Source organism: Phlebotomus papatasi, chromosome 1 (assembly GCF_024763615.1).
Source record: "Phlebotomus papatasi isolate M1 chromosome 1, Ppap_2.1, whole genome shotgun sequence".
NCBI classification, from domain to species: Eukaryota; Metazoa; Arthropoda; class Insecta; order Diptera; family Psychodidae; genus Phlebotomus; species Phlebotomus papatasi.
Window position 1 is genome coordinate 87,972,483 of NC_077222.1, and position 22,316 is coordinate 87,994,798.

Sequence of the window (22,316 nt, forward strand, 5' to 3'; positions counted from 1 at the left end):
GAGTCTCCGGGAAGAGATTTACCTTAAAGTGGTTTGGGCATGAGAAAAGTCTCCAAATACTATTTGAAAAAGCAAGTGTAACGGTTTTGAAGATGGAATTGAAATTGCTAGAACAAATTTTCAATGAAAACTAACCGAGTTTTATTCTTTTAAATTATTGAATATATGTTGAAATAGATTTTTAAAGGATTAATTATACAAAATTCAAAAATTACATTGAGGTGGCACTGTAACAGCTATGACCGCTATGACTGACTAATTGGTCATTAAAAAAATAAATGATGCAATTTCGTCAATTACATCAAATAAAAATATATAGAGAATATTTTAAAAGGTTTACCTTCTATTTTATACTAATTATGTAAATTAAAAATATATATCTTAACTTAACTTAATCTTACCAATAACCTTAGCTATTTCCTAATTTTATTTATACTGTTTGAAAGGTATTACTACTGAACACAAATCTTGTACTCTTAATGTAAATCTGTAGTCTTATTGTTGAATAAATTAAAAAAAAAACTATATCTTGTGAAAATTTAGGGTTAACGACTAAAATGGGATTCCTTGCTGAATTTGGATATTATTACTCCATATTGTAAAAATCTTATTAGGTAAATACTTTAAGAATAGTTTCGTAATCCTAAAGAAATATTTTAATGCATGTTTTACTTTGATATTATTTAACATTTATTTGTATTATGATTACTATTTGATTAGTATAATAATAATAGTAATTTTATTTATAATAAATTATTATAATTATAATTTTAAGTATGATTTATTTTTAATTTCCTAAATATTTAATTAATTCGTTTTCAATCTTTCTATTATTGATTATTATATCTACTCACTTTTCTTTTTTCTCTTATTTGATTTAATATTGCATTATATAGGGTAAGTGTGCCAAATTTCGGCATAGTTGCATGCAAGCGTCAAAGTCTAAAGTTTAAATTGTAATATTTTAAATACAAATTGATTTTTTTTATTCTTTCTTCTGAAACAGTATTGCTGGGAAGGCTGGGAACCTTGTAGACAGTTTGTCGTCTTTATTTACTCTAAAATCATTCTCAATACATTTTAAAATGAATAAAAATTTAGACATAGCTTTGGTGCCTATTTCGGCCACCTTCATTCTCATAGTTCCTTGTCCTTCGGGAATTCTTCCAATATCTTTTTCACGTCATCTCGTTTGTTGCAGCTACATTTTTTGTTATTCTTTTGCATTGTATAATCTCTAGAGTACGTAAAATCTAAAAGTTCATGGAAAATCGAAGAACAAAAAAGGTGGCCGAAATTGCGAGCTGGCCGGAATTAGGCACACTTACCCTAATCTCTTTGATGGCGGTCCACTCTCTTTATGAGAGATACGATAAAATTGTACTATTTCAGTGGTATTTCAAAAGAATTCAAAGGATTTCCTCTACAAAGTCGACTAATGCAAAATAGTCTTTAGTGATTATTTTTAACTTTTAATATTGAAAAGATTAAAAACGTACTTTAAAAATTCAAAAGACTTAATGCAATGCAACAGTCCAAAGACCTAGAATAACATTCAAAATTTTGGTGAAAAGGAATTTTTAACCAAGACTGACCTGAAAATTGAATATGTACTACGTCAGATATCCCATTAAGTGTAGTGACGTAAATTTATACTAACTGGACAAGTTCAGTCTAAAAATAATTTTAGGTCACGTCATAACCAGGAAAGATAACCAGCTAAAATTTATATTTTTCAATCTTTTTACTTCAACCCTTCAATTCTGAGATATACTTTCTGAGATACATATAAAAATCGATTCATATTCTGTGATAAAAATCTTGAATTTTAAAGTTGCAAAATTTTGAGGGATACTGCAACAAACATTTAAAAAAATGTAAATTTGAAAACGTCAAACTCTTTTGAAATTTCTTTAATTTTAAAGTCGATCAAGAAGACTTTTTAAACATCTATGCTGAAAATTATAACATGAGCTTGAAATATGTGAAGCGTCATTAACTTTTAGCTCAGAATCGTACATCTTCAATTTTGGCACTAAATACTTAATTTATATTATCTTTAAGCTCTTTATCTCAGAATTGAGGGATCAGTTTCAACAGATTTAATAAGTATTTCGTGAAATATCAAATTGAAATTATTTATGATCCAGATGAAATCATTCAACAAAAAAATAATCCACGCCCAATATTAACCACTTTGTCTGTGATTTACAATTTAAAAGGCATAATAATTCAAAATGAAAATAAATGCTGTATGGAATCAATGCTTAAAATTACCGAATAATTTGAATTGAATTGAATTGAATTTATTTCATCTCATTCTTGATCTTTCCCTTGATCTTGAGATTTATAAGAATATATCTTTTACTATTTTCTGGCTCTTGACAATGAATACTTTATCCCTGAATTTTGACACTAATCATTAATCAATAAGATTCAAATCCTGTGAAATCCTGAAATCTTGTGTTCAAGTGCTCAGTGCTCATATACCAATCGTCTTAAAAGCTGATTCGTATTTGCAATAAATGTAATAAACGTATTGAAGCTGTATTCGATTTTTAAGTTGATTGCGAGGACTTTCGAATCTTCAAATACTGAATATTTTGGGCGACATTTCTGATATACAGAACGGGTTTCAAAATTTCTAGTACCATGGAGGTTCAGCTCGCATCCCGAAAGTCTAGAAATAATATATTATCAGACTATTTTTTTGTAATTCCTGAAACTGCTGTAGAATTGGTCCCGAATAAAATCCTGAAAGCCAAAATCCCGAAAGGGCCGAAATTCCGAATTCCTAAAAGTGTCATACTTAGTCCCATGATTGCACTCCGCGCTTGCTGGAGGCAAAGCAAAATTTTCGGTCTCTTGGAAAATTATTCTAAACACTATCCTCCATATAATTTCATCCCTTTCAGGATTTTGAACATTCGTAATTTTGGTTTTCGGGATTTCGGTTTTCTGGATTTTGGCTGCCTCCAGTAAATCTGATAGACAAAAATCCAAATGTGAAGGAGGTGAAAAATGATAATTTTTTCGAATTCCTCGAATATTAATAGTTGTCAGCCGGAAGCAGCATCGACATCGCGGGGTGGACACTCCTGAGCAGTCTACAATTGGCTTAGTAGATTCTTCCAATACGGAAATTAAACAATATTAATATGATTACATAATAACAAATATTTTAATCCGATTAATAATAATAATCCGGAGATCGGAAATCCGGATATTAGAGAACAGAGTGAATATTAAATTTAAATCTTTAAGGTTTATTGACTCTGATTTGAGGGTTAAGCTCATTTTCAGTAACTATAACTTGTTAATATTTTAGTGATTCTTAACAGTAGGAATACTACTTACCACTATTTAGATTTTCCCATCACTGAAATATTTTACAATAAAAGAAATTTTTGGTAATTCCTCTTGAAAGATTTATTGCCAATTTAAATTGAAATTTTATGTACAACCAAGGTTTTAAATGCTGATAAGTGCAAGCATAGATGATACTGGGAATCACATTTCATTCATAGAAGTATTTAACAGACTTGCACGGATTCAGACCAAAGATTCAATTAAATGGCTTTACTTTCTATGTTGTTTTAATAATTAAAAGTATTATAATACTTAGATTTTGAAAGAACTCTAGAATTGCTCATTTTTTAGGAGTTCGAAACATTTAGGATATCGACTAAACCTTCGGTCTAAAACCCGCATCAAGGTTTATCTAGTAGATTAGTTAAAGACGCCCTACTATGATCACTTTTAGGGGCTTTTTCTAATTACCAGGTCACAAGAGGTCTGTTTCTTTTATTTAAATCGAAAGCTAAACTATTTAAGGATATAGTATTATAAACATTTAAAAAGGCAATTCGATATAGTTCCGATATACTTCCGTACAGGAATGAACGCAAAGGAGCTCCGATCTGATGTTTGAGTGCTTGGACGAACATCAAAAACTTTGAAGCGCGTTTTTTCCAGTTCTCATTTTTACGATTTTGTCTAATTGGCGAAAAAGATTACTATTATAAAAAACTTATTTACCGATTTAAATGAATTTAGGCTTATTCTTTACGGAATTAAATTATCTTTTACTTGAACTAAAAGAATTATCATAAACCTATTTTTTTATCTTTTACCGTTAAAGTCAAAATTTTGTCGTAAAAATGAAAATTAAAGAAAAGCCTTCAAAAAAGTTATAATTTCGGAGTTTTGTTTGGGTTTTCTTGGTTTAACTATGAAATATACTTACGGAGAATTGATTTTTTTTTGTTCTTTTTTGCTCAGATAAGAATTCTGAATCGCAGATCTCCCGCCATTAGGGACTGCTGTCACGAGGTACTCCACTAAATTTCTTATAACAAACACTTATAACAAATTTTAAATGTTTATAAAAATGTACCAAAATATTTTAAAATTGGTCGCTTTTTTGTCTTTCAAAAAATCGCGTAAAACAGCTCATTTTTAGCGCCTTATTTAGGGGAACCTCCTTAATTGCCTTATTTATCGGTTTTAAGTAATTTCCACTTAATAATAATATTTAGTAATATTTTATTTTTAGTATTTTATTTTTAATATTATATTATTATAATAATATTTAGTAATAATAATAAAAAATCGTAATAAAAAATGTATTAAATACATTTAAGTATTTTTTAAAATCTATTAAACTTACCTGAAAATGACCACATGATTTGGATATTTTCGTTATTCTCCAAAAAATAAACAAGTGTTTCAAATCCCAAAATGAAAAAAAATATAACTCGTTTTAGTGATTGAGATTTTTATTGCAATTATTATTGGAATAAAATTGTGACATTCTCATCTTTTTTTTCTTTTAATGTAAGTTTTTTTCTTTATTCATTTTGTTTAGATCTTTAAGTTTTCTTTATCTCACTTTCAATTTTATATGCAATAAATGTTCTGCACTAAGAATGATTTCTATAAAGAAAGGAATTTTATGCATTTTTTCAATTTTTCGTAGGTATTTGCTTTCTTGTCAAATCGTATTTTTATCGTATATAATTTTTTTTTGTTTCATAAATACTTGTTTTTCTTCCATTTTCTTGCCATCTCATTAATTAAATATGAGTAATTTTATGTCCCTTATATATTTGAGTAAATATGTTTCTTTATGTATATGATTTCATCTTTATCTTTGTTTGATTAAACGCTTCGAATGAAAACTATAAATATTTTTATCAATACTCTCGCAGTACATTTTTTTTTTAAGTTAATAAGTTCTTTGTTTTTTTTTGTTAAATATTCTTTGTTATGTAACTAATGTACAAGATTCAAATCGATTTATGATCAAAGACGTGATTATTATTCAATTTTTCATCATTTTTTTTTTAATCTTTTATATAAACTTTTTTGAAGGAGCTTTGCACCCACGCATTTTTTTTAATAATTACTTTTTAATATTCAATTATTGTTTCATATAATTCCCTTTCTGTCCCTCGCGTTGATGTAGCATTTTGTTAAAAGATGTGAATTTGTTTTTCTTTTTTTCTTTTATTTAGCAAAATGTTTTTCTTTAATCGCTTTGGATTTTATATTTCACAAAAAATTTCACATTCACACATTTTTTGCTTTTCTAATGTATTGTTCTCAAATTGCAATTTATTTTATTTCTCGCAATTTTAATTAAAAAATAATAAAGATAGAAGTGAACAAGAATAAAAAGTCATACATTCGTCAAGATTTTTCCAATGGAGATGGATGTTTACTTGAAAGTTGACGTTTACAGAGCTACGTCTGAAAATAATTGGAGAAAAAATGTCTTCGTTTAATTTAATAAAACAAAATTTTTCTGTTGTTAAATCTATGAAAATTTGCGAGATATATTTTTTTTATTATTTACCTAAGAATAAATGTGAAAAATAGGAAAATTAACTATCTAAAAATTCACTCAATTTCTTGATACTTCAAAGGCTTTTGCGTGCTTTTGGCAGGAAGTTATATAAAATTTGTTACTCACTCAAAAATTCACTCTAAGTCATGAAAGAACTATATATACAGTTAAAGAATATAGAATAGATTTTTTTTACATAAGATTCATTCTAAGATAGAATTATATAAAATTTTTTAACAGAAATAATCTTATGAATTTATGATTTTTTTTAAACTACATAACAGAGTTCATAAACTTTTTTTGCCAACTCTCTAACAAAAAGAAACTGGTAACAATAAAAATATAACTATCCTTCTGAAGAATAACAACAAAATTCTGCAAGATTTATTAAGTTTCTTCAATTTAATACACAAGAGCTTCTATTATACGTTCAAAAATAGCAGTTCTAAAGATATACAAGTGTAAATATAGAATTTCGTCATCAAATATAAGAACTATTCAACAAATACTTCAAATATACATTTTTCATCATTGTATAATATAAATATAGTATACTTAAATAGATTAATTCTCTTTCAAGATACACAAAAGGCCCAATTTAATTATGCAATACGATGCGATACCTTTGTTCAAAACTATTTGTTACTAACGGACAATAACATTGTTTGGAATTTCAATAAAAGGGAATTAATGTTATCGAATTGATGAAAATTTAAATCATTTTAATTGAATGAAAATAGTTTAAACATTTTAGAATTCAATAATCTAAACGATTTTCGATTTTAGCCTACATAGTAGAGCATCGAAACTAAAATCAACAAATGTTCAAAGCTTTATAGTTTAAGCAGGGATTTTTTTGGTTCCTTTTTTTCAAAGTTGTTGATTTATTAAAAAATTGTAGAGGAAATCTAGAAAAATATAGGAAGCAAAAGTAAATTTCCGCTTTAATTGTCCCATATACTGGGTATTCTTATCGTTTTTCAAGCAAAGCTTTCTTGAAATTGAGTAATTGTTGTCGGTAGTAATGCCTGTTGACAGTTTCGTCCGATTTTAACTAATGACATTTACAGATCGGCTTGTTTAATTGTTTTTGGTCTTTCAGTCCTCAGTGTCGAAATCGTCATTTCTGAAGCGTTTTAACCAATTTTAATGGATAACTTTCGATAGTGGAGTTCATCGTGAGGACACAATGCACTTCAATTTTTATTTTATTTTACGTTATAACAAAAAACATAGCTTTTTACAAACGTCGTGTTTCTGCGCGAAACACGGTATTTTCAATGCAGTAAAAAACTATTTCTTTTACCGTTGAGAGAGGCCAGGAAATCCACGGAAAACCCGGGGAACTCGGGGATCCTGTATATTTTTTTAAAGAACTTATGGGGAACCCGGGGAATCCATATATCTTTTCAGGAGTCAAGGAACTCATATTTTTCAAGGAACCCGGGGAACTCATATTTTTTCCGGGAACCAGGAACCCAAGCCACTCTAATTGCTTAGGAATAATCCCTTGATCTCGATTAATTTTAAAGTAGTCTAAAGTAAATGCAACTAGGCTATGATAACTCCATTAGAAAAACCGCGGAAAACTATTCGCAGTCGTAATATTATTTTATTCAAATTCCTCCTCGACGGGGCACTTCAATTAAATAGGTCAGTAGAGTTTAGTTTTTTTTTCACTTTAAAATTGCTTTTAAACTTGACATATTTTACATTCACTTCAAATATATACTGGAATGGAATGTGCCATTATATTGACGGCTTTGATGGATCAGATTCTAATAATTTCGAAAGAAACGAGACTGATAAGCTTTTAGATTTTCGTGGTATAACTGAACGAGAAGTGTTCAATAAATAATTACAGCAATTACAAACAGAGGCAAAATGGCAAAATAAACCTACGGTTGAGGTTTCCAAAATTCCAGGATTTTTCAAAACTCCAGATCCCGGAATTTAAATATTTTACTCATCCCGAATTTTGAGATCCCAGAATCCCGAACATGTAAGATTTTTGGAATCAGTTTTCAGGATCCCGATATCAATTGCTACGTGGGATTTTAAGATTTTTGGGGTCCCATGCTTTTCGGAATTCGAAACAACGTAAAAATAGGTTTCTACATACAGAGCTATGATTCAGTGGAGATAAATTTGGATATCAACACTGCCTCAAATTACTCAAAACTTATACGGGATTGCCTCCAGTTTGTCCGTATTTAACGAAACGTCACTTATGATAAAAAGTCTTTGTTTTGTGAAGTCATTGTCATCAAAATGTTTCTCTTTTGGTATAAAATTTCAGAATAATAATTTTAATAGATCGTGTCTCAATCAGAAAAAGGTTTATTTCAGTTTTTGAGAACATGCTGAACTTCGAAAAGCTTATCTCGTAACAGGACGTATCCAACTTGGATGCATTCCTATAACTACAAAACTTACAATTTTTGCTATAAAAATTTAGATTTTAACAATCATATCTCAAACATTTAAAATTGGAATAATATAAAATGTGTTTGAAGTCAAAATTTCAAAACTCGATAAAATAAGACTTTTTTACTATAGGTTTCCTTTTAGTTGTAGTTAAGGTTTAGACATTTTCTTAAATTTTGGATTTAGGGATTGTGCCTCACTAAATTCATTGATTTTTTGAAGTTGCGGTTAATAATAATGCTGGTACAATATTTCACAAAGGAACTAGGCCTTCCCGCAAGGAAGTTTCTGGACATGCATTATTGCTTTTTCTTATACGGGATGAGGTTGTCAGTCTTATGCCCCGTGGAATCAAGTGCAGTGAAGCTGTAGAAACAAACATAAATTTCTGAAGGGTGTAGGGGCCATAAGGGTCCATTTTGAACGAATTCTGTAATATTAAAATTATTCAACTTCAAATTCTTCAAATTCTTAGTACCATCATGATACCAGATCTAGAAGCAATGAGAACTTCTTGGAAATCTTGCTGAAATTTCACTTTTTACCGATTTTGTCATGGGAAATAATTAGAATCCATCTATCTATTGAAATTCTGCCGTTCTAAAAACGTTTCTGTAACTCTGAAATACGTTTTTACGTTTCTAAAAATATAGAAATCTAAAATAATTCTAGAACCATTTTTGTATTTCGTAGATCCGATTTAGCTATTCTAGAAAAGTCTCTGTATCTCCTTAATACAATTCAGTTTTTCTACGAACGTTTATGATCTTCCTGGATATGGTTTCGAATTTATAATTATAATGGAAAATCTTCCTGTGCTTCTTGTATGCATTTCTACCTGTTTCGAAAGGTTTTCGTATTTCTTTGATCTGATTCTAGGGTTCCAAAAACGTTTTCGTGGAGCTTGAATGCGTAAACGCTTTTTTAGGAACGTTCTTCTAGTTCTTATATCCATTTTCGAATTTTTTTAAATATCTCTGTGTTTTCATATTAGTTTCCCATGATCTCAAAAACTTTTCCACAATTCTTTGAAGCGTATACGTGTTTTTACATCTGTGTTTCCCGGTCTATTTATTGGTATTCTTACAAGATGTTACTCGTGGGATTTAAATCCAAATCTGGTCGTTACAGAATTATCAATCTTAAAGTACAATGCCCGCTTTCTAATCCGGATCGGCGTAATCTGGACGAGTTATCGACGGTTACATTTAAAATAATTTTGAGGTGATGTATGCATGTAGGTTCAGCAATGAAAATGAATTATTCTGTGATGTTTTTGTTTAATAAATGAAGCATAATAGCATAGAATTCTCTAATTATGTCTTTTTAAGCTTCTTTAAAACTTTTATTCTAATTCTACAAAAAAAAATGTATTACATTTTCGAGGCGTTGAACAAATTCAAAAAAATCCATCCGGATTACGAAGCGGACATCTGTCATTTTGTCTCCCAATCATCCGGATTGCAAAGCGGACACTCTATTTCGGATTTTTGTTTCAAGATTCCAAGACTTTTGACTGACTTGACATTTTATTCTTGATTTCTTGACTTCAAAATACAAAATTATTCTTTTATGGCGGTCCGTGGTAAGAGCATTCGGCTCTTGGACGGTGTGACCCCTGGTTCGATAGTCACAGTTGTGAGTTCGGGTCGCGACCGGTGCGTCTGAAGCTTGAAGGAACATATTCCGATACATCAAATTAAATATTAAAAAAAAATGTTTTAAATTTTATTATAGATTTTGATCTGTATTTTGGGCTTAAAATTTAACAAATTGCATGGAGTGTAATAAAATAGTTTAATTCACATAAAGATTGCTTTATAAGCATTGCCACAAATTTCGCATTGTATCGCATTATATTGCATAATCCAATCCTGACCTCAACATTTCACTCAAGTGAAGTTTCTAAGCAATATATACCTTTTATAAGGTTAAAGTCAAAACCGTTCATTTTATTATCTAATGTTGAGTAAATATAAGAAGAGTTTATTTGAGAGTTTCTTCTTTTATCTTTTTACAATTAAGAATATCATCCACTTGACAGTCTATCTAAATTTCCACTATATATCGCTTTCCAAGATTTTCAACCCCTTCCTAAAAGTTCAATTTGTTTTTTGTTGATGAATTTTTAATGGTACGAAATTATTATTGTTAATGATGTATTGAGTAGATAAATATTAATTGCGTTATATTTTTTTTTGTCATCTCTGAAAGAAATATATTTTAAATGTTTTATTTTAAATTTTATTTTGTTTATGGACTAAAAGATGCACTTCCGGCATTGCTAATAATACACAGTTTATTTTTCTTTTCATGTAATATCCTTTTTGCGATAAGTTGATTTTTTTTCTTATTAAATATTCCTTGCGAATATTTTTTTTTTGCAAAAACTTGCTTGTTGTTGTTTTTTTTTTTTATTAATTTTATAAACAGTGGCGCGTCAATGCATTAAGAATTCTTGTCTAAATATCCTTTCATGGAGGGAGGTAAGATGTCAAAGAGAATACTGAAAACTTGCCTCTGTAAATATCTTTCGGGACACTCTGGCCCTATTATCCTTTTCAAGGGCTTCAATGAGAAGATTATTTATTTAAAATGCTACAATGAATATCTCTTGGGCTATTTATTTCGTTTTCTCTTATTTGCTTCTTGCTGTAAATAATTTTATATTTTTTTTAGAGATTTAATACAACTTTTGGATCTTTTTATTAAAATTGTTTTTATAAGATATTTCCATTTTTTTAATAAATATTTTTTTCATCATATATTCATGAAATCACAGTCCGTATAAAAATAGCGAAAACGTGCCGTTTTTTGTTGCCTCTATTTTTCATATTTACTTTTATTCATATTTATTTAAAATTCATATGTTTGTTGGTTTGAAATGCTCATGATCTAGAATGGGGATTTTTTTTATATACTTTTTTTTCTTTTCTTATTCGTGTGCTTTTGCTTCTGACTGAACACAGAAAAACGATGAGGGAAAAGAGAACGAGATAAAGTAGATTTGATGTTCAATTGAGAGAGCACAGACAATGTTAATATTGCAAATATTCCCCCAAAAAATAGCTAAAAAACATATATTTTGAAATTCATCCGGAAAATGTTGAAAAAGGAAGTAGAGATAGGAAGTTTTCTTTAGCCTTTTTTTAGCAGAGAACATGAAAGATGCCTCTGTTGAATTTTAGCTTTCTTATCCATAAAAATATTGAATAAATGTATTGGAAAGTTTTGAGTTTGAAAGTTCCTAAGGCTTTAGCTTTCAAGATTCTTTTTTTTTACCAAAAAAGGAAAGAAGAAAAATTTAGCGATATGTGCATTTATAAGTTCTTCTGGAAAGTTTATGATGCTGATTTAATCCTATCCATTCCAGGTAAAACCATGATAAAATGCGCTATAAGCGCTTTTGCAGAATTTCCGCTAAGATTCACCATTTTTCCTAAATTCGCATATTTATTGCAAAAATTTCCACTTCATAGAGTGCCTACAAATTCGCCATTTAATGACTAAGAGATTGAGAGATTTATCAGGATTTGAAGCGTCGATATTTGATTGGTTAATGCTGAAAAATGACTTCAATTTATCGCCACGGTGATTTGAAGGTTGATTTTCTTTAGGGAAAATTAGAATATACTTAAATAAACTTCAACAATATCTAGAACTAGAATCAAAATCACAAATTAATACAGTAAACCTATAAAAACTCTACAAAAAGTGAACAAATAGCAAAAATAACAGTCTAACTGATTTTTCCGTTAAATTCAAATTCAAATTTTTCAATTTTCTTGTCCAAAATTATCTTGAGCATCTCTTACAGAGAAAACTAACTCAAGAAAAGATTTTATTAGTGACTTAAAAGGCAAAGATAGTTGTGAAATTGAGTTCCCAACGCCTTGAGAACTCAACTGTCAACTGTCAAATCTGACAGCTGTCAAGTTTAAATAAGTTGACATTTTGAATGACAAACAATAATGTTCCAAACTTTTCCATCCACATGATTAAAATAAAGAACCCATTCTCTCTGTAAAAGATACTCAATTACTACGAAAACAGAACGAGATGATTTTCAAAAGAAACAGGACTGATTAAGGTCAAAAACTGCCATTCGATGTGGGAAGGGAGGTTGGAGCAATCGCCAATGACTTAGAAGGCCATACTAGTGCGGCGTCCGCCTCTTTTGCCGCCCCTTGTGAGGCCTCCATGTGAGACACTGCGGCCCATCCTGGCCCCACATTCACTGCCCTTGCGCTCCCTGGCCTTCCGCAGGAGGCTACTGGTGCTAGGACGGCGACTTTCAGTTCCATGGGGCTTCTTGTCGATGATATCGGAAGTGGAGGAGCGCCGGATATGGGTAGGACTGATGGAGAGGTAGGGCGAACTCGACTGAGACTGCGATTGGTCCGCTTGTGTATTGAGGAAGCCCGGTGATTTATCCATACTACCCCGGTGCAGGGAGCGACTTGTGCCCGGACTTTGGCAGTACGTGAGCAGCGATTCCGCCTCATCAACAGCCTCAATCTTCAAGTATGGTGTCCGGCGAATACTTCCACCACTAGATGGAGCCGTACTACTACCACTTCCACCCTTTGTGGCCGACGATGACCCCTCGGCCGAGGAGTTCTTGGCCCTGAAGCCCGCATAGATACTCTTGAGATTAATATCTAGCGACTTGAAGCTGATGAGGCTAGAGGAATTGCGTTTAATGGCCTTACGGGCGGCTGCGGCTGCCTCATCGCCCGTTCCCAGATCAATTGACTTAATGTTATCAACTAATTGGCGTGCGGTATCGTTATCATTATCGTTGCTACCTACATTCGATGGACTAACTACGCGTGTGTTAAGAGCTAGCGTTGAACGTGTTAAATTGATATTTGAATTGGACTGTTTAACGGATTGTGTGGCCTCTGACGGTGGCAATTTGTTACTACTGTCTAAGGTCTCCTTTCGTCACTGAATTTCACAGAAACTGATTTTCGACGCTTCTTTAGGTTCCTCACCTATGCTCAGGTCCTCCTCCTTGGGTGACTCTGCCCCGCAGGGTTGCCCAGTTGAACTGGGTGGCCCCGGGGGGCAGGCTGATTGTCACCGAAGTGCTAAGGTTGATATTGGTGGCGGCCGAACGGGTTTATTGTCCAGAATTCGCTCAAGTTCCAGCATCACGGCAGTTGATAAGCGTGGCAGCAACTGTAATATTTTAATTAAAATTTGAGGACTTTTCTATTTAATCCTCTTGGGACCAGTGACTCTTAAGTGACACACTGACTCTTAAGATCGATCAGTTGATCGGTATGACTAATCAAGTGCATCGATATAACTAATCAAGTTGATCGGCTGATCATGTGTTCTTATATGCCGATCACCTAACCAAAGTGGTTCATTATTCAGCTAAGGCTAAATAACTAAACAACGTGATCAAGCGATTGATTTGATTTGATCAAGCGATCAATTTACTTGAGGAAAGAGGTAAATCGATCAAAATAACTGAACGATACAATCAACAGTTAAGTTGCCGATTCGTGTAATCATCTGATTAACATAGATAATCAAGTGTTCTTGTTGACCGACCTCTTAATCAAAATGGCTAAATGGTTGACTGATTACATGATCAGCTAAGGCCAAGTAACTAAACTACGTGATCAAGCGATCACTTCAGTTGATCTTTTCTAGAGCTCTTCAAATCAATTGACTTGAAGAACGAGGGCAATCGATCAAAGTGACTGAACGATGCAATCAACAGAATAGATTTCTTTGTTAGTCGATCATCCGATCAAAGTGATTAAACTGTGCGATCAGTTAGCTAAGTTGCCGGTTCGAGTAATCATCCGATTAACATTTATGACGGTAAGTAACCCGTTCTAAGTAAGTGAACAACAATATTAGTAGATCTAGTCCAAAGATCATCAGATCAGTTGAATACAAGAACAGTTGAATAGAAGTAAGTTGCCTTGTCGGTCGATCAGACGTAGCTCAACTGAGAGATCAGTTATTTTAGTTGTCTGATCTACCAATTTTTCGATTAACGTGAATGAACGACGAGCCAGTCCGTTCTGAGTAATTGTACGACAAGATTAGCAGATCACATCGGATGATCTTGTTGAACGATCGACATTCATCGGCATTTAAAAAAATTTAAATTCAAAACCTACCTGTAGGGCTTGAAGACTCTGGTGCAGCTGCTCAGGAGTGATGGCACTTATAAGCAGACACTGCACCGGCTCATGCTTCAAAGACCACGCTATGGACAACTGGGTCGGACTACAGCCTGAAAATCAAGATACAGATTAAACATCCATCCACATAGCTCACGAATAATACAGCAGCAAGCAGTAATTACCTAACTTCTCAGCAAGTGTTGCAATATCTCTAATTTTATCAACCTGACGACGTCCCTCCTCGAGGCGTTCCTTGCTCCATCCAAAGCTCTGTGAGGCAAAAGAGGATTAGCCAAACTGATTCGTGGATGGGAATGAATAATTAAACTTACATCTTTGTTGGCCTCATCCTCGGTCCACGAATAGCTGTGACTCTTGGTTTTGAAGGAGCCCTTGGAAAAGAGAATTCGCTCACCATTTTGCGTATCTCCGAGTGCCATTGACAGTGGTCCCCAGGCCATCAATCCCACACCAATTTTATTGTACATCTCGGGGAGGTAGAGTTCAGCCTTTTCCCGATTGAACATATGGTATTCTGCTTGTTCCACAATTGGCGTGATGCAATTGAACTGACGACAATTGGTATAGGCCTCCATAATCTCTACGGGAGACCATCTGGCTGTGCCCCAATACATAGCCCAACCCTGCGAGATGACGTAGTTCATGGCTCGGACAATTTCCTCCATGGGACACATGGAGTCAGCCTTGTGGATTATCACAATGTCGATGTACTGCAGCTGAAGGCGCTGTAGGCTCGCCTTCACACTCTCGATGATGTGCTTCCTGGACAGGCCACGTTCCTCTGATTTTGTACTCCAGTAGATCTTGGTCGACACCACAAAGCTGGTCCGTTTCCAGGCGCATTTCTGCAGAATCTTGCCAAGTTCCGTCTCCGAGTGAGCCTCGGAGATGTCAAACAGATTTATCCCACTTTCCACAGCCAGCCGAATGATAGCCTCCGCCTGCTCCTCAGGTACTCCGGACGAGAACACCGGCCACGTACCCAAGCCCACATTGGACACCCGTAGGCCACTCTTTCCGAGGTTCTTATACCGAAGACCCGGAGTGGTATTTGTACTGTGTCTCAGCGGCAGAGCGGGATTCGAGCCGAGGCTTATCGAGCGCCCTAGTAAGGAAAGGGATTGGTCTTAGAGAACCCTCAGATGAAATTTCACTGTTTTCGAGGTTTTGTAAAAATTTATCAAAAGTTTTCGTTACATATATTTTTTTTAAATACTTGTCAGGCTTGTAGCCAACTTCATTTCATTGTCGAAATTTCATTATTCCGTTTATGATATTTTAGAATAGGGTACTGGAAAATCTTTTGACAGGCTTTTACAAAATTTATTAGAAATTTCCAAAAGTCTAGAGAACATTCACAAAATGATAAAGAAATCCTGATGATAAATTTTAGATTGTTACTGGTCCTCAATACCATAGAGTTTGGGAATTATGAAAACCAATAAAGCATTGGGTTGTAGGAAGTTTCTCTTGAGAATTTGCAACTTGAAAGATATCCTTAATCCAATTGAAATTCGTTTTATTGAACTATGAGAACTACTTCAGGTACTTTGCTACAACATTGAGCTCTAAATTTATCATCATGGACTTCCTTCTCAATTTATCAATAGTTTATATCGAAATTGTATGTTGAACAAGCATTCAAAATGAGAATGAGAGCATGTAACAGTGTAGGGGAGACAAGACAAAGTTGCTGTCTCCGTGGAAAAGAGGCATAAAGTTCAATAAGTAAAACCTGTAAAATGGTAACAATGTTGAGAGTAAATTTGCAGGTGCAGGAAATGCAATTGAAATTAAATTAATAATTGGGAGTGGGAGATGAAGTTTTCTCCCCTCACTTTTGTGTTTCAAAATGCAATTAAACGAACAATTGGTGTTGATAAAGGGGATGAACGGGGATGGTGTTACGAAATTGAAAAAAGAAAAATAAAATAGAAAATCGAAAGTTTGTGTCCAAAGCAAAAAGGGGTGTGAAAAAAAATAAAAGTGAAATTGATATAAGAATAAAATGGTGTGATGTGATCCTCTCACACCCAGAATCACTCTCTCACAGAGGGAAGCTTAAGGAAGCAAAAGTAATTAAATACCGAAATCAAGGTGGCCCGTACCACTGAACTCTTCCATGCAATCGAGGGACGCTATTGGCGCTCGGCACCTGCAACAAATACAAGAGATGGCAGCAGTAAAAAATGGTTTAATCATGGGGCATTCATAAATTTTTCCGCCACCCCCTGCGGGACAGGTCAACTGGAGACTTGGTGGTGGTCAATTGGCTGGGATTTAATGGGCATTGTAAAATTGATGGATATTGCTAGCATCAGTCACCAGGACTTTTATGCCTCAATTTGCCGACAATGGTAGCCCACTGGGAGAAGAGTTGACGACAAATTAGACCAGAGATACATTTTAATTAATTGCTTATCTCAAAGGCCGATATATCTTGAAACATCTGGCAGATAGCTACATCTTAATATTCTCTACAGTCTTAAGACCAAGAACACTCTAATCTAATTGAAGTCCTTTTGATTTGATTGGATATCTACTGTATCTACTATAGTTCATTTTCAGTATTTCATTTGAGTTAGTTCCTATAAACAATTTTTTTCAAAACAATGCAACCAAAAACACATTAGAAAGAATATATTCTGTATAAAAATTATAATCAAAATATAGGACTCTAATGTCCTAGACACACTTACGACTTAAGCCGAGAGACGACTTAGTGGAAAATGATGGAAATGTAGTTTAATATTATTTCGAACATAATTACGCTAAGTCGTCTCTCGCCTAAACCTCATGTCTGTCGAGACCCTAACCCTTTAAGGACGAGAGCAACACTGATATTGATATCCCAAAAATAATCCAAAAAAAGGTTTTGCTTTTGAGACGCCGGCGTTCGACTCGTTTTTATACAATTCCCGAATGAAAAATCGGTACGTTTTGGTGCATTAAAAAGAAGAAGAAAATAACAAACAAAAAATCAAAATTTACTATTACTATATCCTATGTGAATAAAGTGAAAATGGGGCAATACCTAATGGAGAAATCTGTTCTATAACATAAACTGAAGGGGCAAGCTTTCAGGTTTCGCACACACTCTGACTTCGAACACTTCATATTTTTCCCATATTCTTTTAATAAATGTGACCTAATGGCAATATATTTTAACACATTTTTTAAGTCACAATGTCCTGAAAGAAATTAGGTCAAGTTAAGGGAGCATGCAGAAAACATTAAATGTTCGAAGTATGTGCGAAGCCCGAAAGTCTTCCCTTACACAAGTGGATTGAAAATATTATTGTAGTGTTTTTTAAGACTTTAAAATACGAAAATATTATTTAGCAAAGTTTTTTTTAAAGATTTAACTAATTTGTTAATATAATTCAGAAAACATAAGATTTTTACTCTGTTTTACACTGGAGGTTGGTTACTAACGCTAAGACGGCGGTGGCCGCTATCACACTAACATTGAAGTCTTTCTACACCTATATCTCTGTATAAATTTTGCTTTCAAGAGCTCAAGCTCAAAAGCAGTATTTGAAATAAATGAAATAAATGAATGAATGAAATAAAAAAATAAAAAAAAATTATCATAGTTCTGCATTTTAAATTTTTATATTTTAATATATAAATGATGGGTACTTTAAAATGCTAAGACTAATCTGAATATCAAAGTTGACCTTATTAATAACGTTAGAAAAATAAGAATTCTCGAAATAGTGAAGAAACTAGAGATTTGCTTATTTAAAAAATTATTGGAATTAAATTCATAAGATATTTTGATTTTTTTAATTATAAAATCTTGTATTTCAAATAATTTTAATATATTTGAATAAAATCGTGTTGAGCTCTTTCAATGAATAGACTAAGTAGTTTTTAATCAGGATATTTTTTTATTAGATATAGAGAATTACCATATGAGCCTGAATAATAAAGCGGTATTCAGACCAGAGCCTTATCCCAGTTCCTGAAGGTTTTAGAATCTTAAATAACGAGCAATTTTTTCTGGTTTCTCAATAACTGATGGATCATTTAGCCTTAATAAAGTCGAAGTCAAAATTTTCCGAAAAATCTGGACTGATAAAAATTGGAGAAATTAAATCTTAGGGGAGAAGTCGGGCACCTTTGAATTGGAATATATTTGAAATTGGTCTTTTTTTCCTAATTTTAAAAGTAATTAAGACATATAAAAATATAATGGTACGGTCCAGTTCTATTCAAAAATAGGAGAAAAGGCTCAATTTTAAAGATACCCCATTTCAAAGGTGCCCAACTTTCCCCCTATGGCTAAGTCTTAGGTCTGGTCTGAAGTCCGTATAAGGCAACATTTTCTGAATCATGTTAGAATTCATCCAGTACTAGACACTGTATTAGATTACCTAGTGAAATTATATACTTTACCTCAATCGGCAACTAAATACTTTTATTATATAAAAAAAAATTGAAAATAGCTCTATTTGAACCACTTTTATTAAATTAATTTCAGAACTCAAACTTGAGGAACTAAGGAAATATCTCTTAATTAACATCAAGGCTTTAGTCAGTGTTTCTTAAAGGAGTAAAAAAATCTAAAAGATAAAATTTCAACTTCAATTTATTTAAAACTATCCCACCCTTCCTTATACGGTCTTCAGACAAGAGGTTTAGCCCAGTTCCCGAAGGTCTCAAAATTCTTAGTGAGCAATTTCATTGTTTGTTTTACAATCTAGGATCATTTATGTTAAATATCCAGTTCTAATTAAAAATTTTCCAAGAAATCTTGAATGATAAGAAAATTAGAGAAGTTAAGCCATATGACTAAGTGTTACCCGACGGGTTATCTGCCACTATTGGAACCGGGGAACGTCGGGGAAAAGGGTATCAGCTTAGAAAATTCTAGATTCTTCCCAAAGCTTTCGACTCAGACTCCAAGCCTTCCTCAGTGGCTCTGGCAGGAAAGAGCACTTTTTTATTTCTCAACCTTGTTCTCAGTTCAATATTACAATTTTGCAAGAAAAGACAAAATTTGAGTGAATAGATGCTTGCAAAATTCTAATATTGAATTGAAAAATAAAAAAAAGTGCTCTTTCCCGCCATAGCCACTGAGGAAGGCTTGGAGTCTGAGCCGAAAGCTTTGGGAAGAATCTAAAATTTCCTAAGCTGATCTCTTTTTCTCCGACGTTCACAGATTCCAGTAGCATATGGCTAAGCCTTAAGTCTGAAGCCCGTATTACTCTAAAAACATTCCTTCTTCGCTTATGTGTATACTGTATATAGAAATTAAATAATTTTTGAAAACAAAGCATATTTTAAACAAACACCGTACTGGAAAGAAGCAAATCGTTAATACCATTAATACCGTAGATGCGGGTGACTTTGTCCTCTGTAGTTGACTTTAGTCCCCTACTGTTCGTAAGCTTTTCTTTAATTCCATTGTTTAAGAATGGTCCTCACCGGTTAAACATGGTACATCAGATCGGTAAAGACCATTATTAAGCGCTAGAATTAAAGAAAAGTTTACGCACAGGAGGGGGTCAAAGTCACTCGCACCTGCGGTATACTTCCGTTTTTGCTCCTATACTCTAACTCATAGCTTTTACAGATATGAGGATCACTTTAGATACTGTTTTATAATGATAAAATTATGAATATTTTATTTCGAATAATTTTCCACTAAATCGTTTTTTCGATTTAAGTTAGGTCGATCGAAAACATAATACAAAAAACAAAAAATTAAATCGGATTTGATAAAGATAGTATTCTCTTAAGCTTATTCTTCAGAAATTTCTCTATATCATTCTTCAACTCTACCCTTTTCTGCATTTCTGCTGTAAATTCGTGTAATTTAGCATTAATTGGGAGTGATATGAAAAGGGTGACTTTGTACGGGGGAGGCGTCTCAATCAATTTTCCAATTTTCACAGTAAAATTGGCGCCAAGGATGAAAAAGAAAGATGTTGATATACCTGTAAATTGTGACAGGATTTGAGTCGTCGCTTGTGTTATCGGCATTGTTGTTGTTATCATTGCTTCCCCCGGTTGATGAGGCCACATTACACAGCACAATGGACATTTTGCGGGCCAGACTCGAAGCGCCCGCCAAGAGGCTGTGACCTTTCTTCTGAACCGTTTTGATTAACCTTTAGTCCCTCTGTCTCTGGGGTGCAAACACTTTGGTTTGCACACCTTCACCTTTCACTTTATTCTTTATTTGCAAAATCCCCACTTATTCACTGTGTGGCAAGTTAGAAAATATTTTACTTAGATGATTGGATAGTCCCTAACCCAAGAGCGAGGGACTATCCAATCGATTTCACTCAAAAAGCTCTATCATAACCACCAGAGTTTGGCTTTGGAAAACCTCAAACCCGGAAAATGTGGGGTACAGCCTGTGGTTTTCCATTTCCATTCACTCTCCACTTTTTCGTTTTATTAATTGGCAGACACACGGTGTTTCGTGACCTTTTTTCCACTCCCATTCACCTATCGAAACTCAACACCCAAAAGAATTATTTAGCATAAAATTGAACGAGAATTTCATCAGGGGGAAAATTGCATTTTGGAGAGTGCAATATTTTCGAAATGTAATTAAATACATTGAGCAATATTTGCCTAATTGGTTTGTGGTGATTACTTTCCCAATTAAATCTAGACAATTCTACAAAATGGCTAAACGTAAATTCTAAAATCGGTTATAACGCCTCTTCGAGAAATGTAATTAAATTTGTTTATTTTTTTCAAAGCTGTATTTAACCTAGAATCAGAATACAAAAATAATGGGTAGAAATAGGTTTTGTTTTTTTCTTTCAACCGTAACAATCTCATATAGGGGAAGTGTTTCGTACTTAGGTTCCGTACTCGTCAGCCTTTGAATATTGCATTTTTCCTTTGGATTCTCCAGACAAAATTCGCATATACTATATTAGTATTATTAGTATCATTATATTAGTTCTTAGAATAGAAGTTTAGTGCTAGCCCGGTCTCGATATTCTAAATAACAAACAATTTTAGTGATTTTTCAAGATCTAATCGATAATATTACCCATACTCTGAAAAATTATCTTGTCAAACGAACAAATGGATTTTGTTAAAATTTTGTCAAAAGGGTATTATTTACCAGTTTTACAAAATTTTTTCTCGCATTTTATAAGGAAAAACACACCTATGACAAACTTTTAACAAGAACCAATTGGTCGCCGATTTGACAAAACTTTTCCATATTCTGTATGGAAGAACATCCTTTTTACAAACTTGTCTTTTTAATTTGACAAAATATTTTTTTTTCAAAGTATCCAATTCTAAGTAATTTTTTCCCAAAAGCTTTTCTGACTTATAAGCAATAAGAGAAGTGAAACTATATCGATAAACCTATAAAACGGTTTCCATTAGTAGAGTAGAGGTTTGGCCGAGTGCCCCAAGGGTTAGATTTTCTAAACAACAAGCAATTGCAGTGATTTTTCAAGATCTAAAATTAATTGCCATATACACAGAAAAATTACAGCAGTTAAGCCATAGACCTAAGCCTTATACGGGTTTCAAATATAAGGTTTCAGCCATATAGCTTCACTTCTGTAATTTTTGATTAGTTAAGATTTTCTCGCAATATTTTGACGTACCGTCATTGCGGGTGACTTTGCACGTTTTTTCGCTGTTTTTCAACTTTGCCCTCTAAAAGTGGATAGTTAAAGTGAAGGGAGGGGGGTGAATGGGTAAAATTATTTGTATTCAGTTGTTAATGAATGGATTTTGTGCCACTAACATTAATTTTATAAAATTTTACTATGTTAAAAAAAATCAAGAAAAAAGGCTTGCACTTGGGATAAGGTGCGGGTGACTTTGCACTTTTTAATAAATACTAAAAAATCAACAATTTCTGATAATAAACGACA

At 32.9% G+C, this 22,316-nt stretch overlaps 2 protein-coding genes across 5 annotated transcripts in view; both read right to left on the reverse strand.

Moving 5' to 3' along the window:
* Positions 1-4,760: 4,760 nt before the first annotated feature.
* The window catches only part of LOC129797959 (voltage-gated potassium channel subunit beta-2-like), a 41,726-nt gene continuing 24,170 nt past the window's right edge, over positions 4,761-22,316 (reverse strand). For 2 of the 4 annotated variants that reach the window (XM_055840853.1, XM_055840852.1), the window contains exons 2-8: positions 20,394-20,660; positions 16,536-16,603; positions 14,760-15,553; positions 14,610-14,697; positions 14,422-14,537; positions 13,273-13,459; positions 4,761-5,751 (exon numbers count right to left, since the gene is read on the reverse strand). In XM_055840853.1, the coding sequence (XP_055696828.1) occupies positions 13,358-13,459; positions 14,422-14,537; positions 14,610-14,697; positions 14,760-15,553; positions 16,536-16,603; positions 20,394-20,500 (1,275 nt within the window). In that variant the 5' untranslated portion in view covers positions 20,501-20,660 and the 3' untranslated portion in view covers positions 4,761-5,751; positions 13,273-13,357. The remainder of the gene's footprint in view (positions 5,752-13,272; positions 13,460-14,421; positions 14,538-14,609; positions 14,698-14,759; positions 15,554-16,535; positions 16,604-20,393; positions 20,661-22,316) is intronic. The other 2 variants (XM_055840854.1, XM_055840856.1) reach the window with 2 other exon arrangements.
* LOC129808406 (uncharacterized) lies at positions 10,993-13,222 on the reverse strand (the record flags this gene model as incomplete). Its single annotated transcript, XM_055858220.1, has 1 exon — positions 10,993-13,222. A coding segment is annotated over one exon (804 nt), but the record flags the coding sequence as incomplete, so codon positions are not given.